This window comes from Vicia villosa, linkage group LG4 (assembly GCF_029867415.1).
Source record: "Vicia villosa cultivar HV-30 ecotype Madison, WI linkage group LG4, Vvil1.0, whole genome shotgun sequence".
Lineage (NCBI taxonomy): Eukaryota > Viridiplantae > Streptophyta > Magnoliopsida > Fabales > Fabaceae > Vicia > Vicia villosa.
Window position 1 is genome coordinate 116,092,557 of NC_081183.1, and position 17,464 is coordinate 116,110,020.

General features: G+C 32.8%; 2 protein-coding genes across 2 annotated transcripts; one reads left to right on the forward strand and one right to left on the reverse strand.

Moving 5' to 3' along the window:
• Window positions 1-1,464: 1,464 nt before the first annotated feature.
• On the reverse strand, window positions 1,465-2,397 carry LOC131597718 (uncharacterized). The gene has a single exon (XM_058870395.1). The coding sequence runs from the start codon at window positions 2,395-2,397 to the stop codon at window positions 1,465-1,467; it is 933 nt and encodes a 310-aa protein (XP_058726378.1).
• Window positions 2,398-4,849: 2,452 nt separating this feature from the next.
• LOC131599518 (uncharacterized) lies at window positions 4,850-6,927 on the forward strand. Its single transcript, XM_058871842.1, has 2 exons — window positions 4,850-4,993; window positions 5,070-6,927. The coding sequence occupies exons 1-2, from the start codon at window positions 4,909-4,911 to the stop codon at window positions 5,357-5,359; spliced, it is 375 nt and encodes a 124-aa protein (XP_058727825.1). The 5' UTR covers window positions 4,850-4,908; the 3' UTR covers window positions 5,360-6,927.
• The last annotated feature ends 10,537 nt before the right edge of the window (window positions 6,928-17,464 follow it).

Here is a 17,464-nt window from a genome sequence, read left to right on the forward strand (position 1 = left end):
AAATAAGACCTGTTATGAAAAACTCTGAAATAGCATTGCAGACATCTGTGTGAATTATATCCCAATAGGTTTGATAGAAAAAACCTCCAAATCCGTCGGGGCCGAGAGCACTATCTTTGCTCAGAGAAAAAACTGCATTTTTTATTTCTTCTAGATCAGGGGATGAAGTGATCATCATGTTAATTTGATCATCAATTAAATGTGGGATCACTTCAGTTATCAGATTATTAGTTTGGACAAAATTATATGAAGAGAACAAATGTTGGAAGTGATTCACCATATGACTAGCTATCTCTGTAGGATTGGTGATCACATCATCTCCTATTCTTAGAACATTGATCCTTTTTGTTAAGTTCTTAATTCTTGCCATTCTATGAAAGTATCTTGTGTTTCTATCTCCATCAATATGCCATTTGATTATAGATTTTTCCAGCCAAAACAATTCTTCAATTTTAAGAGCATTATTCAAATTTATTTGAGCACTTTTCTCCAAATTCATCAGATTACTAGTGTGACCATAAATGTCAATTTCCTCTTGAATTACTTGCAGTTTTAACTCAGCCTGTTGAACCATAGATTGCACATTTCCAAATTTATCTTTGTTCCAGATCTTGAGCATTTCTTTCAACCTTTTCAACTTCTGGCTGAGAATGAACATATGGCAGCCACTGACCTCAGTGCTCCAGCAATCTTTAATGGCCTCTTTACAATTTTCATGCAGTGACCACATTCTAAAGAACTTGAATTGGGACTTGAAGGTTGGGTTACAAAAAGAGAAATCTAGTAAGAGAGGGAAGTGATCAGACTTATTCTTATTTAGAGTAGAACATGATATGGATGGGCATTGGTCAATCCACAATTGATTGACAATGGCACGATCTAATCTTTTTTGATTATAAGCTGTGCCTCTTCTGCCATTAGCCCAAGAAAAAAATGCTCCTTTAGTAGGCAGGTGAATAAGGTTGTTGAAATCAGTCCAGTTTTGAAAATCTTCAATTGGGCTTCTAGCAGGGGTGAACGATCCTCTATACTCATGAGCACTTATGATTGTGTTATATTCACCAATAAAACACCAAGGTATATGAAATTGTAATTGCAAACTCTGAAGCTTAGCCCAAAGATCTCTCTTCTTTATGTAGCATGTGGATGCATACACAGCAGCAATGGCAAAAGTTACTAAACCGTCTGATAAAGAGAAAGATACGAATTGATCTTCCAAAGATAAAACTGTAGGATTTAGATGAATGTTGCAGAAACACCATAGATTTGGAAGCTGATTGTGTCTAGAATTAACAGCAAACAACTTCAGGTTTAATCTAGTCATGAAATTAACTGGAAAAGAGTTAAAATCCATCCATGGCTCAGAAATGAACACAAAATTGGGCTTATTAGCTAAGATTAACCTTTTTAAAGCCAATCTTGATTGGGAATTGGCCACTCCCCTTATATTCCAAAACAAACACTTCATTGAGAATGTTGTGAGGACCTGTCCTTTGATCTGGTGGCGTAAACTGTCCTGTCCCCTTGAGACATTGAAATTTGCTTCTTTTTTTTCCTTCTAACTGTCTGAAAACCTTGTTCCTCACCAGTTTCCTTCCCCATATCCTTTTTTTGTGCATCTACAGTTCTGGCTTCTGTTTCCTTTTGAATTTGATTCGTGATTTCTCTGTATTCTTCATCCTCTTTCTCAGCCAGATTTGCCCAAGATTCTTGCAAGAACTGCATGTCCTTTAGCACTCTAGCTGGTGTAGCAATCTCCTGACCGAAAATAGCTTCATCTTGATCGTTCCACTGAGTTGCATCAACAAATTCAGAAGCAACTGAACTTGCATCATCAGTGTCCTTGTTGAGAGATTCAGAGGGTTGCTTAGAACGTGTATCCTTAACTTCCACATCCTCAGTTGAATTGGAGTCCTCAATGTTCAACCTAGTATGTTCTTTTTCTCCCTCATTTTCTAAAGATTTAGTGTCCTGTGAATTCACCTTAGAATGCTCATTCATAGTTAAACCATTCTCCAGAGTATGATCGGCGTGTGCATCATCTCCTCCAACCTGATTCTTACTACTGGAAGGAGATTCTTCTAATTCTACAACAACTCGATTTTTCTCTTTCCAAGCTTCTTTGCCCTTCTCAGATCCTTTCAAGGATTCTCTTACATCATTTTTCTTTTCCACATCCTTTTTAGTCTGATTTTCATTTGGATATCTTCGTCGACACGTACCAACATTGTGACCAACAATTTTGCAAGAATTATAAAATTCAGGCATGTTTTCATAATCTAGATCCACAAAGAAGGCAAAACCCTTCCTTTCTACCAGCACTTTGTATCGCAATTCCTGAGAGAGATCAAGGTCGACCAATACCCTAACAAAATGGCCAAATGTTCTATCAATCATTGCCTTGTTAGTCACAACATCTGTGCAGATTGGTGATCCTATACTGCTTGCGATAGCAAAAAGAATTTTTGGACGCCAATACTCTTGAGATAGTCCGTAGAATCTAACTCATACCTGAGCTGAAGATTGTTGTTGCGTGCTAGGGTTGAGATCTTTGGTCCATGCGAAAATCTTGAGAAGACCGGGATTAAGGTTCCACGAAGCAACCGATCAAACTCTTCTAACATCCTCTATCGATGAGAAAGTGAATTAATAAAACCCTTTTCCCAGAGACATGATTCCCCAACGACCTAACCCTTTCCATAGTATTTTTAACTTGTCACGCAAGGAAGAAACAGTGAGGGGAGTATAACCTTTGGGCCAGATGACTCTTGCATGAAAATTGTTCTTGCATGCCTCTAGCCCTACTAGATATTCTTCTTCCGGAATTGAGATATATAATCTGTCACCTTTAACACAAGGTATTGGCAATTAACTCGACGAGATGTTGCAAACATTGTTGATAGCTGCGGCGAAGGATTTAAGAGGATTAGGAGAGTTTGGTTTAGGATTCGATGAAGAATCGGACGGTGGTAGACATGACCAGGGGGTTGAAAAAGATTTTCCGGTCATCGGAACAGATGATGCCATGACGGTGGAGAAAACCTATGTTGTAAGCAAGGTGACGGTGAACAATGAAAGCTTTTCGCCAGACCTCATTGCATGTGACCAACCGATTTCATTTCATTTTGCAAATCATTCTTTACATAACTATTATTTTTTATTAAAAAACAATTAATAAAAATCTAACATAATAACATACTATATTATAAATATTACATTTTCTTTTTTACCAATATATATATATATATATATATATATATATATATATATATATATATATATATATATATATATATATATATATATATTATAAATTTTGTTTAACATTAAATTTTTTTCTTACCATTTAAACATATTAAATATTTTATTTTCCATTAACTAATAGATATTCTGTTTTAAAAAATAATAATATAATATAACATTAAATTTATAATAATATAATATAACATTAACTAATAGATTTTATAAATTTTGTTTAACATTAAATTTTTTTCTTACCATTTAAACATATTAAATATTCTGTGTAAATGAAACGCTGAAGAGTTATTATATAAGGGAGAAAGGAGATGAAAACGTGAGGGAAGGAGATGAATAAGTGAGGGAAGGAGGTTAAGAGTTTATGAGTAAATGAAACGCTGAAGAGTTATTATATAAGGCTAACAGCGACGTGGGATACATGCCACAATTTACTCACGTGGAACCCACGTCGCAACTTTCAAACGGTTAAAACATTGAAGGAATCAGCGACGTGAGAATCACGCCGCAACCTTCCCACGTGGATCCCACGTCGCAACTTTCAAACAGACATATATGCAATTACAGCTATTCTGCCACTCCCTGCACCCAGTCAAGTCAAAGTCAGAGTTAATTCCATAGTGACGTGGGAATCACGCCGCATTCCTACATGGATCCCACGTCGCAAATTTCAAACAGTTACTGCTACTCCTGCCATTCCATGCACCCAGTAAGTGAAAGTCAAAGTTATTTCCCTCTTAAAGTGTTGCGACGCGGTATACACGTATACAAGTCAAAGTCAGAGTTATTTCCCTCTATTGCGACGTGTTCTTAACGTCACAACGTGCCGTTTAAAAATTTCTTCTCCGACTCCCCTTGTGTTGTCTTAGTTTTGATTATTATATTTTAAAAAAGGATAGCGATGTTGTATACACGACACAACAGCAATATTTTTGCCACATGCTTTCCACGTCACAACATCATGTCGCTGGGGACCATTTTTCTTGTAGTGATATGGGTGGTTGTGATTATGAAGAAGAGAGAAAATTTTATATTTGTTTTATATTTAATTAAAATTTTGTGATTGATTGTATGTAAACGAATTTTTTATATATGTCTCTATCTAAAAATTTTCTGTTCCTACAATGAATTATTCTTAAAAGGCTTGGCTTTACTGAGTCAAATTTGAGAATATTAAGAGTAGAAATAATTGGTAGAAATAATGTAATTTTCTTATAATGCCAACGATCAATTTTTATTCCATTTAAGATATAATTATGGAAATAAACGAATATATGAAATCATATTCTTAAAAAATATAGCATGTCATGGATATTTGGGATGATTTATATATTTTTTCTTGAAAGAACTATTGTGATTCTTGAAATAACTAGAAGCATATTTTAGATTAAAGAAATTATCAAACATCTTTATCACATTTTAGAAACCTTCTTAACTCATTTTAAAGGCATGTCCCAATTTAACTCTTAAATGACTAAATAGATGGATGACTAATTGTCCTCGCAATTAGCCATATATATATATATATATATATATATATATATATATATAATCAAACCAAACTCTTTATTATTCTTCTTTTATATATCTCGTGTGATGATAGCTATAAATAGCTTCTAACCTAGTTCATGTTACAATAGTCTTAGTTCTTCAATGACTAACTATTTTATCTTCCTTTGTTGTGTACAAATTCTTATCATTATTGTTACAATTGATTCGTCTAAAGATGAAAACCAATGTATGTATATAATTCGTAAGTGTCTTTACTTTCTTATTTTATCATTTATAATAAAAAATTATTTGTTATTTTGTAGTTGATGCAATCGAAGAATCTAAAACAAAAATTGGGATGATTGGTTGGGGAGGCTGGAAAGTCATGGGAAGAAGAGAAAATGATAATGGAGGAGAGAAAGAAGGTGGAAAGGGCGAAGAAGTGCAAGAAGAAGGTGAAAAAGAAGAAGGTGAAAAAGAGAATGAAAATGAACAAAGTCCTGGGGGTGCAGGAAGTTGGGGTTGGGGAGGTAACGCTAAAAACGGATATGGACAAAGTGGTGGGCGTGCGGGAAGTTGGGGATGGGGAGGTTTATTTGGCAGCAAAAATTGAAAAATGATACTCATTACACCCCATATATTACTCATGAAAATAGGCACACGTTGTGTATGGACCTAAGTATTTGTTTGGTACTACGTTGCATTTGGTAGAATCACGTTAGATATCCACGTTGTCGTGAAAGCTACATACAGTATCTTCTTTGTTTTCACGTTTACAATGCATTAGGACGCGAGAATGCCAACACAAACGTACTTCCAAACATACACTAAATCTTTTTTTATACAAAATCAATTTTTTAAAAAAATTATATTCATAGACATGAGAGATACAATATTGTTATTTATAAGTTTTTGGATTCTGTAAAAGATTAACTGTTTTTGGCGTTAGGAAACCAAATGTATCAAAAGTAAATGGTATGAAACATGTTGGTTGTCGAAACATGTTTTTTCATGTTTGAACACTTTATTTAAAGCAGTTGACATTTGTCCGTCTCATAATAAAACCTCCAATTTTCATCCCCACCGATGAAAAAACTTCAGATAAATTCACGAAAGTATGTTTTCCTCCTACCTATCCATACAATAGAATTTATGCCGACCTATATTTCATTCTCCCTAAGCAATGGTATGAATGCATGTAAGAATTCTATTTCTGAAGAGATATAAATGATTTAAGTGATTTTGAATATTATATATGATATTTTACATTGAAGTTTAATTTTCAACTCACTTTTACATTAAAATATCAAAATATAAACCATTTTAACTAGTTACTGGAAAAAAAAACCTTTTATCTTCAACTAACTTGTAGGAAAAAATAATTATTTTCAAAAATAATTTTTAGTAATATAGATGTTGTAAATTTTGATGATATTTCAAAAGTTTTAAATAGTTTTTGTCTCAATTTTAAGTGAAAAATAAGATAAAATATTTTTAAAGAAAATTACTATTATTATCATTTTATTTATAATTTAAAGCAAAAATTAATGTGGTCCATAATGAGTTTATTATAATATTGACTTAGTCTATTCTCTTATATGTATATATATGTCTACTCTCTTACTTTTAGAGATAGTAGAAAAAATAAAATACTTTAACGTGATAATCTAACAAAACCTCCTTTATTCTTCCTTTTCTTTTGTTGCTCTTTTGTTTTTGGATTACATCTTTCGGTCATCTCAAAGAGTAGTTCTTGTTGTTCTGATACCTCAGATTGATAATGAGAATCTGGGAAGAACCTGTTGAATCCTGGGGGATTTGCGCTTATGAGGCGGATAAATCCTTAAGGACAGTGTTTTTACACGCCTCAGGTTTATATAATTGTTTATTATTTTGCAGGTCAAAGATCAATGATTACAAGAAAATGGAATCAAACTATGTGGGCGATCATATTCTACAACAATAGAAACAACACACTCTTAGCTCAAGACAAAGAGATATTCTTCTCAAGACTGCACTAGTAGTTAAAAAAATGAACAGACATTAAGGAAAGCTCTAATGAAAGGTAGCCTTGAAATGCAATTTTAGAAGACTAATATATCTTGTATGTCATCTGAAACAAGAGAAGTACAATAATTTGATGAAGTAATTCAATTTATAACAAACAATGAATCAAAGTATTCAAAGGGTATTTGAATAATTAAAACTTACATTTGCATATTAAGTCTATTAGATGCAATTACGAATCTTTGTTTCAAACTATTCAAAGTTTATACGCATATTAAAATAAAGGCTTAATTATAACTTTAGTCCCCCTATTTTATTTTTTTTTATTTATTTTGATCCCTCTATTTTAAAAATCATTATTTTAGTCCCCTTTTTAAGTTTTCAGTGCAATTTTCGTCCCCCTATTTTACTTTTTTCTGCAAAATTAGTCCCTGTTTTTGTCACTTTTTCAATAGAAAATTCAAAAGGGGGACCAAAATCGCGGTTTTAAAAATGAGGGGACCAAAATAGAATAAAAGACAAAATAGGAGGACCAAAGTTGCAATTAAGCCTAAAATAAATTATGTGTCATCTTAATAAATTTATTAATTTAATTAAGTTGTATAGTGAGAGGGAATAGGCTGTGTTAGAATAAGATTTGGTTCGACATTCAATCTTTAAATTTTGATGATAACAATACATATATTAATTATGTAACAATTTTGTATTCTAATAGTTTCATAACTGTGCAGATTTACTATTTTTGTTGATTAAGGATTGCTAAAAAGAAAATCATCAGAATCAACGTCATCACACATTAGAAGAACTATTCATCTACATTCTGAAGTGACATCAGCAGTTCTAAAGAATGTTGAATGACTCATCAGAAAAAGGATTTACAAATGTTCTGAAGCTAAGCTACTCTTCAAAATCAAAGTTCAGATTAGTTACACTTTTACTTATAGCTCAGAAATCATAATGTTTCGTTCAGATAGGCCGTTGCTTTCAACTCTAAAGACTTCTTTTTGGCTCTGAAGAATATTTTCTCTTGAAACGTCTATGTTACATGATCTCTTTGTTGCTCTCTCTACTTCAGATAAAAAGTACATCCCAAAAAGAAGAATGATCAAATAACTTGTAATAGAAACAATATGGTACAACAATACATCAACTTTTCCACTATTCCATGACGTATTGTACGATTTTGTCTTTGGTGTGTTATTTCTCCCCCACGGCCTTTTGGAGCCGTTACATCAAGCTGCAAGAAAAGTTTCAACTTATCTTTCTCAACGGTCATTTTTTTTAGACTATATATATGAGACACTATCCTTTGAAGAAGCTGCTAATTCATTGAGAACAACAATGTTATTCAAACAATATTTCAAAACTTAACAAATAAACTTCAAAGAGAAAAAGAGAAAGAAATATCTTAGAGAAACTGTACTAAACACTTCATTGTGAGAAATCTAGTTTCTAAGAAAATCTAGAACACAAGAGTTGTTGCTCATTAGATTGTATTAACATTTGTGCTAAATTGTTTATGTTTCAATATGCTTTTTAGTAGCAATATCTTGTAAACATTGCCATTTGTAAATCTGTTGAGATTTGTATTCCTCGAGTGGCTAGGTTGTTAGTCTGTATACTTGAGAGGTCTAAGGTGTCTTTCTGGACTCTTAGAGGTTGTTTGTAATCTTTCAAGATTAGTGTATTTAGTCATTTTCTAAGGTGAAATCACCTTGGCGGGTAGACATGATTAGCCTTTTCTAAGGTTAACTTGTATAACTGAACGTGTTCTTTTTCTTCACCATCTTAAACATCTCATTAACTTTTGTGATTAGTTTTTCTAAAGGAAAAAGTTTATAGAAAACCCAATTCAAACCCCCCTTTCTTGTGTTTTTCTCTACCTTCAATTGGAATTAGAGCTCTGGCTCTTTGTTGATTTTTATATCGAACACTTAACTGTGTAAAGAGGTCCAGTGTGAGAAAAACTTCTAAATGGCAACCGCTGCTAACACTCATGGAAGAGATAGTTACAATGTAAAACCTCCAGTCTTTAATGGAGAAATATTTGACTAGTTGAAAGATAGACTAGAGAGTTTCTTTCTAGGCTGTGATATTGATCTTTGGGAGTTTGGCACAAATGGGTATGAAGAACCTATTTCTGTTGTTGGTATTCCCATTCCCGCAAGCAAAAGGAATGATGAACAGAAACGTATATTCAAAAATCATCATAAAGCTAGAACCATCATTCTCAATGCTAAATCCTATAATGAATATGAAAAACTTACAAATAGATATACAACAAAAGACATTCTTGATTCTTTAAGAATGACACGTGAAGGCAATGCTCAAGTTAAAGAAACTAAGTCCTTGACCTTAGTTCAAAAATATGAGTCTTTCAAAGAAGAATAAAATATGGAAGCCGTGTTTTCAAGGTTTCAAACTTTGGTCGTAGGACTCAAGGTTTTGGACAAAGGTTATACTATGGTTGATCATGCTAAGAAGATCATTAGAAGTCTACCCAAGAAATGGAGACATATGGTAACTGCGTTAAAACTTGCTAAGGATCTAAATAACATAACTCTTGAGGAGTTGGGTAGCTCTCTCAGAAGTCATGAAATAGATCTAGAAGAAGATGAGCCTCAAAAAAGAGGAAAATCAGTTGCTCTAAGGTCCAAATCAGAAAGGACCAAGTCAAAAAAGAACAATGCCTTCCAATCTAAGAAATCGAAGATTCTGACGATGAAGTTTTTGATGATGAAGATGAGTTGTCACTTCTATCCAGAAGAGACAAACAACTCTAGAAGAAAAGACAAAACAACTTCCGAGGATCCAGAAATAGAGAAGATCATCCAGAAATATCTGGAAAAGGAAGATCGAGCTGAGATGTTACGTGCTACAAATACAAGGAGCCAAGACACTACAGAAATTAATGTCCAAAGCTCAAGAAACAAAGCACCAAAAAATAAAACTACAGAAAAGGAAGTTTCAAGGAAAAGAATAAAAGTTCTCGTGGCAAGATGGGATGATTCTGACTCTGATGAGGAACATGCAAATGTAGAAATCGTGGCTACAACATCAGAAGGATGCTCAACAGATACCGAGTCTGACTCAGAACAGGTATTTTCTGAACTTTCTCGTGCTTAATTAGAATTAATTTTATCTGACTCTCTAAAAAGGTATCATATGCTTCAACAAAAATTCAAGAACCTTAAAAGTGTTCATGAATATGAAATTGAAGAATATGGTAAGCTAGAGAAAGAAGTTTCTGAACAAAAAGGAAATATTTTCGTTTTAGAAAAAGAAAATGAGTTTCTAAACAAAAAATGTTCAAAACTTGAAGAAGTTCTTTCTAAAGCTTCTTTATCCTCTAAAACTATCATATACAAATATGATAAGGAATTTCAAAAATTCTTAAACAAAAATATAGATAGAAGCAAGATGGCTTCAATGATCTATGGTGTTAGTCGTAATGGAAAAAGAAGAATTGGTTATGATCCTTATGATGATGATCAGAAGTCACCTAAAGAAAATCAACCTTTTTCTCCCTTATCTTATCTGTATGCTGAAGCACAGACACTGAATATTATTAAGGCAAAAAACCAAAAGTTTTTAGAAACTCTGGGAAAACTAATTTTAAAGGACCTAAAGGATTATGGGTACCAAAAGATAAAATAGTTTATGTTGTAGATATCCTATTTAGCATAGTCAAAACACCAATCGTGGTACCTGGGCTCTGGATGCTCGTGTCATATGACGGGAAGAAAGCATATGCTCTAAAATCTGGAACTTAAAGATGCTGGTTACGTAGCCTTGAGAAAGAAATCAGAAAGGAAGAATTAGAGGATCTGAAATAGTTGGTAATGGATATCTTTCTTCTATTTCTAATGTACTTTATGTTGAAGGGTTAATGGCTATGATATTATATTTAATCAGAAATTGTGAAAAGATGTTAGTAAAAAAGATGGCACAATTCTCTTCACTAGAAAGAGGAAAAACAACATTTATAAGATTAAGCTTTCTAATCTTAAAATTTAAAATGCAAAATTCTTAATGTGTATAAATGAAGAGCAATGGGCGTGGCATATACGCTTGGTCATATTAGCTTGAGAAGGATATCTCAGTTGAAGAAACTTGAGTTAGTCAGAGGCTTACCTAAGCTGAAGTTCTCTTCAGATGCTCTTTGTGAATCATGTCAGAAAGGCAAGTTTTCCTAAACGTCCTTCAAATCTAAAAGTGTTGTTTTTACCTTTAGACCTTTAGATCTTCAACACATTGACTTGCTTGGTCCAGTGAAAAGTGCATCTGAAAATGATAAGAAGTATGGACTTGTTATAGTTGATAACTATAGTCGTTGGACATGGCTTATATTCCTAAAGCATAAGGATGAATCACATTCCGCATTCACCAGTTTCTGTTCTAAAGTGCAAAATGAGTTTGATTATAAGATTTTTAGAGTCAGAAGTGATCATGGTGGAAAGTTTGAAAATAAACATTTTGAAGAGCTATTTGATTCTAATGGCATATTTCACGATTTCTCCTATCCTAAAACTCCACGGCAAAATGGAGTTATAGAAAGGAAGAATGGGACATTGCAAGAAATAGCCAGAACCATGATCAGTGAAACAAATGTGGCTAAGCAATTATGGGCAGAAGCTATGAATATATCAAGTTATATTCATAATAGAATCTCTATAAGACCTATCCTTGAAAAGACTACTTATGAATTATGCAAAGGAAGAAAACCAAACATTTCATATTTTCATTCTTTTGGATGTACTTGTTTTATTCTGAACACTAAAGATTATCTGAACAAATTTAATTCTAAGGAACAAAAGTGTATTATGTTGGGATACTCATAATGCTCTAAAGGCTACAGAGTATACAATACAGAAACACGTATTTTTGAAGAATCAATTCATGTTAGATTTGATGATAAGCTTGACTTAGAAAAGTCAAAGTTGTTTGAAAGTTTTGCAAATCTAGAGATTACACTTGCAGGACTTGGAGAAAATATCAAGGATTCAGAAGATAAAGTTTCTGATGATACATCAGAACTCTCTGAAGTTCCATCTGTTTAGAAAAGGAAAAGACAAATACTAACGCTATCTGAAGATATGATTCTGGAAGATAAAACTGAACTTGTCAGAACTAGGTCCACTTTCAAGTAATCTGAAGAAATTCTTTTGGGTCTGGTGTCTCTGATAAAACCAACTTCTTGTGAATAAACACTTCAAGATAATGAATGGATTCTGGCTATGCAAGAAGAGCTAAATCAATTTTCCATAAATGATGTATGGGATTTGGTACCAAAGCCTAAAGGAACTCATGTTATTGGAACAAAATGGGTATTCAAGAACAAACTGAATCAGAAAGGTGAAGTTGTCAGAAACAAGACAGGATTTGTTGCACAAGGTTACAGTCAACAAGAGGGTATTGACTATAATTAAACCTCTGCTCCACTCGCCGGGTTAGAATCTATTCGTCTTCTAATCTCATTTTTTGTTAATAATAACATTATCTTATATCAAATGGATGTCAAAAGTGCTTTTTTAAATGGATATATTTCTGAAGAAGTATACGTTCATCAACCTCCTGGTATTGAGAGTACTAAGTTTCCTCAACATGTCTTTGAACTTAAGAAACCACTGTATGGTGTTAAGTAAGCTCCCAGAGCTTGGTATGATAAACTAAGTGTGTTTCTTTTAGAGAATGGTTTACAAGAGGCAAAGTAGATACTACTCTCTTCTATAAGAATTCTAGAAACAATCTTATGATATGTCAAATATATGTTGATGATATTATTTTTTGCTCTGCGAATCCATCTATTTGTCAAGAATTTTCTAAGCTAATGCAGGATGAATTTGAAATGAGCTTGATGCAAGAGTCAAAGTCTTACTGGGTATACAAATCAATCAAACCTCAGAAGCTACATACATTCATCAAAGCAAATATATAAAAAAACTCCTGAAGAAATTTAATATGACAGATTGCGAACCATTAAAGACTCCTATGCATCCTACTTGCATTCTTGAAAAGGAGTAAGTAAGCACAAAGTTTTATCAGAAGCTCTATCGTGGTATGATAGGATCTCTTCTATATATGACTGTTTATTGTCTAGATATTCTATTATGTTTTTGTCTATGTGCTTGTTTTCAATCAAATTCGAGGGAAACTCACTTAACAACTATTAAGAGAATCCTAAATTATCTGAGAGGAACAACTAACCTTGGCTTGATGTATAAGAAATAATCAGAATACTAGCTATCAAGTTTTTATTATGCATACTATGCATGAGATAAAATTGAACGCAAAAGCACTTTTGGAAACAGTCAGTTTCTGGGTGAAAATCTTATCTCATGGTCAAGCAAAAGACAATCAACAATTGCATCATCTACTGCTGGAGCAAAATATATATTAGCATCACATTGCAGCACTCAGATACTCTGGATGAAAAGTCAACTGGAAGACTTTCAGATCTACGTAAGTAATATTCCTATATTTTGTGATAATACTGTTGCTATTTGCTTAAGTAAGAATCCTATTTTACACTCAAGAGCTAAACACATTGAAATCAAGCATCACTTTATTAGAGATCATGTTCAGAACGAGAACCTTCTTTTAAAATTTATAGATACAGACCATCAACGGGCTGATATCTTTCCAAAACCCTTAGCTGAAGATAGATTTCTGTTCATTAACACCTGAAAATAGAGTTATGTCCAGAATGAATCTTGACAATATATGTGTTATTTGCTTCGGTCAAATATACTTCTACAAGTTAGAATATGTCTTGGTCAGAAACATCTCTAGTCAAAAACCTGTTGGTATTCTTGACTCTAAGAACATTAAGTCACGGGTTTTGCAAATAAGAGTATATGATTTGACTTATGTCACTTATATCATACCAATTTATTGGAACAAAACATCGAGGAATGGGAAATTTTGTTTTGAGAATAGTTAAAAATTCTTTATATTCCTACCCTATATGTTTATGATTGGAAATGTTAAGAAATGCTTTAATTGAGAATAAATTTGGTTAAGCACAAACTTCTATTTTCCTACTTCGTTTGTCTTTTACCATTTATTTCTCTGACAATTGTCTTGGAAATGATGGTCCTTTTAATCTCTCTTATTTCAAAATCTGTCTTAACGGCTTTGAGTTTTTCAAGATTGATATGTTTCGTAACAAATCAATTCCCTTGTCAGTTACGTTTTCTCCCCTCCTATAAGAGTCCTTGTTGTTTCTTTTATTTTCATCTCTTCATCAGTTTTTCAGTTTCACTTTTTCTCTCCTTCTATTTTCTATCATGGCATCTGAAACATTCGCCTGTAAAAAGAAAATCAAATTAGATAATCTTGTTAATCATCCAGGTTCTTCCAAAAAGTGCTCCTTACCCAATTATGATCCTTCGAAAAGTTTATTCTTAACTGAATCTACCACTGGAACTTCAAATACTGGAAAAGTGTATGTATCCAAGATGAAGTCTTTGAAGACAAGTTCCTTCAGATTTCATGTTGATTCAGATGATGAAGGCTGGCGTACCTTTGTGGGAGCTAGTGGAAGGGTGTATCAATACAAATAGAAATTATTATGATCGCAAGATCTGGATGAAATTTCATTTTGTCTTTTACTCCTTTTATTTACTCTCTTAGGTTTTGATCCTATCTGGGTTCTTCTCGTGTTTCATTTGAGTTTCAAATGATGTAAATTCTCTTTCAATGAAATGAAATTTGTGTCTTCATTTTTCTCTCTCTGTTCCTTATTATGTGCTTAATCATGATGAAATCAATTATTTATTGTCTTAAACTTTTTTATTATGACAAAAAGGGGGAGAAATATGATGATGATTTTGATCTATATCTAATTCTCAACAAATCTCGCTGCTTATATTTTCATTGAAAAATAAGATTTAAAGATTTAAAAAATTCAAGATTCATGAATACACTAATTCTGATAAACGAATTATATCTTGATAAAGATGAGAAAACTTCTTATGGTCGGTTAGAAATATTTGATAAGATAAATATCTGAGGATACATGCTCTAATGTTCAGAAATATCTAGTTCCCAAGTCTTAAAGCTCTAGTACTATTTAACCATAAACGCTCTGATACTACTGATTCAAATGCTCTGATACTAATTAATCAGATGTGCTCTAATACTAGAAATCATAATGCTTTGATACTATCATGCTCAGATCTGGTTCACCAAGCCCAGAGTCACATGAGAAATATACACTCTGACTTATGAAAATTCACGAGCTTTGATACGTAAAGATCTAAGTGCTCTGATATCTGATGCTCTGATTAAGTGAATGTTTATAACAAGATCAGATAAAATTCAAACAAAGCTTAGAAAACCTTACATTTCTAATAAAGTCTTAAGTTTTAGATTCAGGTGGAGATTGTTTAAATCAGGTGGAGTCTTCCAAACAATGCTCGGATATCCCTTCTTTCTAAAATCTGTAAGTCTTTGACTCAGGGGGAGCCTGTACATCTCAGGGGGGAGTTTTCTCTATCTAAATTATGATTTGTTTATTTTGTTTTTTGTGATATTACCCTGTAAACATTATTCATCATCATCATCAAAAAGAGGGAGATTGTTATAACAAGATTTGGTTCTGCATTCAATCTTTAAGTTTTGATAATAACAACACATATATTTGTTATGTAACAATTTTGTACTCTAATAATTTCTTAAGTGTGAAGATTTAATATTTTGGTTGAATAAGAATTGTTGTCCACAAAATCATCAGAATCATCGTCATTACACATTTAGAAGAACTATTCATCTAAATTATGAAGTGACATCAGCAGTTCTAAAGAATGTTGAATGACTCATCAAAGAAATGAATTACATATGTTTTGAAGCTAAGCTACAATTCAAAATCAGAGTTCAGATCAGATACGCTTTTGCTTCCAGCTCATAATTCAGAATGCGTCGTTTAGATAGGCTGCTGCTTTCAACTCTAAAGACTTCTTTCTGGCTCTAAAGAATATTTTCTCTTGGAACGTCTACGTTACATGATCTCTTCGTTGCTCTCTCTACTTCAGATGAGAAGTACATCTCAAAAAGAAGAATGATCAGATAACTTGTAATAGAAGCAATATGGTACAACAATACATCAACTTTTCCACTATTGTAGGACGTATTGTATGATTTCGTCTTTGGTGTGCTCTTTGTCCCCCACGACCTTTTGGAGTCGTTACATCAAGCTTCAAGGAAAGTTTCAACTTATCCTTCTCAACGGTCATTTTCTTGGGACTATATATGTGTGTGTGTGTGTGTGTGAGACACTATCCTTTGAAGAAGCTACTAATTATAGAGAACAACAACACTACTCGAGCAATATTTCAAAACTCAACAAATAAACTTCAAACAGAAAAAGAGAAAAAAATATCTTAGAGAAATTGTAATGAATACTCCATTGTTAGAAATATAGTTTCTAAGAATATCTAGAACACAATATTTGTTGCTCATTAGATTTTTTTAACATTTGAGTTAAACTGTTTATGTTTCAATCTGATTTTTTGTAGCAATATCTTGTAAACATTGTGATTTATAGATTTGTTGAGATTTGTATTCCTCAAATGACTAGGTTGTTAGTCTGTATACTTGAGAGGGCTAAGGCGTTTTTTTAGACTCTTAGAGGTTGTTTGTAATCTTTCAAGATTAGTGGATGAAGTCCTTTTCTAAGGCAAAATCACCTTGGCGGGTGGACAAGATTACCCTTTTCTAAGGTAAACTTGTATAAGCGAACGTGTACTTTTTCTTCACCCTCTTAACTATCTCATTAACTTTTGCGAATAGTTTTTCTAAAGTGAAAAGTTTTTAAAAAACCCAATTCAAGCCCCCGCTTCGTGTGTTTTTCTCTACCTTCAGGCTGGGTCGAGTTAGACTTTGCCAAGCCTTAGCCTGACCAACTAAAAATTCAAAGCATAAGTATGGTCTGTAGCCTATCCTAAGCTTAATTTTAAGTCTGAGTCTGGTCTTTTCGAAGGCATGATTGGTCTACTAGCCTACTTTATTTGAACATTTGTAAATAAGTCATTCAACTATGTTAAATAGTGTTAGAACAAGATTAGATTATGCGTTCAATATTTAAGTTTTGATGATAACAACACATATTTTTATATAACAATTTTGTACTCTAATAGTTTCTTAAGTGTGCATATTTACTATTTCGGTTGATTAAAAATTGATGTCCAGAAAATCATCAGAATCAGCGTCAACACACATTAGAAGAACTATCCATCCAATTTCTGAAGTGACATCAACAGTTCTGAAGAATATTGAATATTCATCAGAAAAGGTTACATGAAAGTGTTTCTAAAGAAAAACTTCTATCAAATCAGAAATCAAGATTTCAAGGCTCAAATAAGCTTTTGCATCCAGTTCAGAAATTAAGATGTGTCATTCAGATAAGCTGCTGCTTCAACACTTAAGATTTCATTCTGACTCTGAAGACTTAACTCTCTTGGGACATCTAAAAATTCAAAGCATAAGTTTGGCTTGTAGCCTATCCTAAGCTCTGAGTCTGGTCTTTTCGAAGGCATGATTGGTCTACTAGCCTACTTAAAAGCCTACTTTATTTGAACATTTGTAAATAAGTCATTCAACTATGTTAAATAGTGTTAGAACAAGATTGGATTCTGCATTCAATTTTTAAATTTTAATGATAACAACACATACTTTTATGTAACAACTTTGTACTCTAATAGTTTCTTAA

Coding starts and splice junctions, on each gene's coding strand:
- LOC131599518 (XM_058871842.1), top strand. CDS start 4,909: ATGACTAACTATTTTATCTTCCTTTGTTGTGTACAAATTCTTATCATT. Junction 4,994..5,069: donor GTCTAAAGATGAAAACCAAT/GTATGTATATAA, acceptor GTTATTTTGTAG/TTGATGCAATCGAAGAATCT.
- LOC131597718 (XM_058870395.1), bottom strand. CDS start 2,397: ATGATTGATAGAACATTTGGCCATTTTGTTAGGGTATTGGTCGACCTT.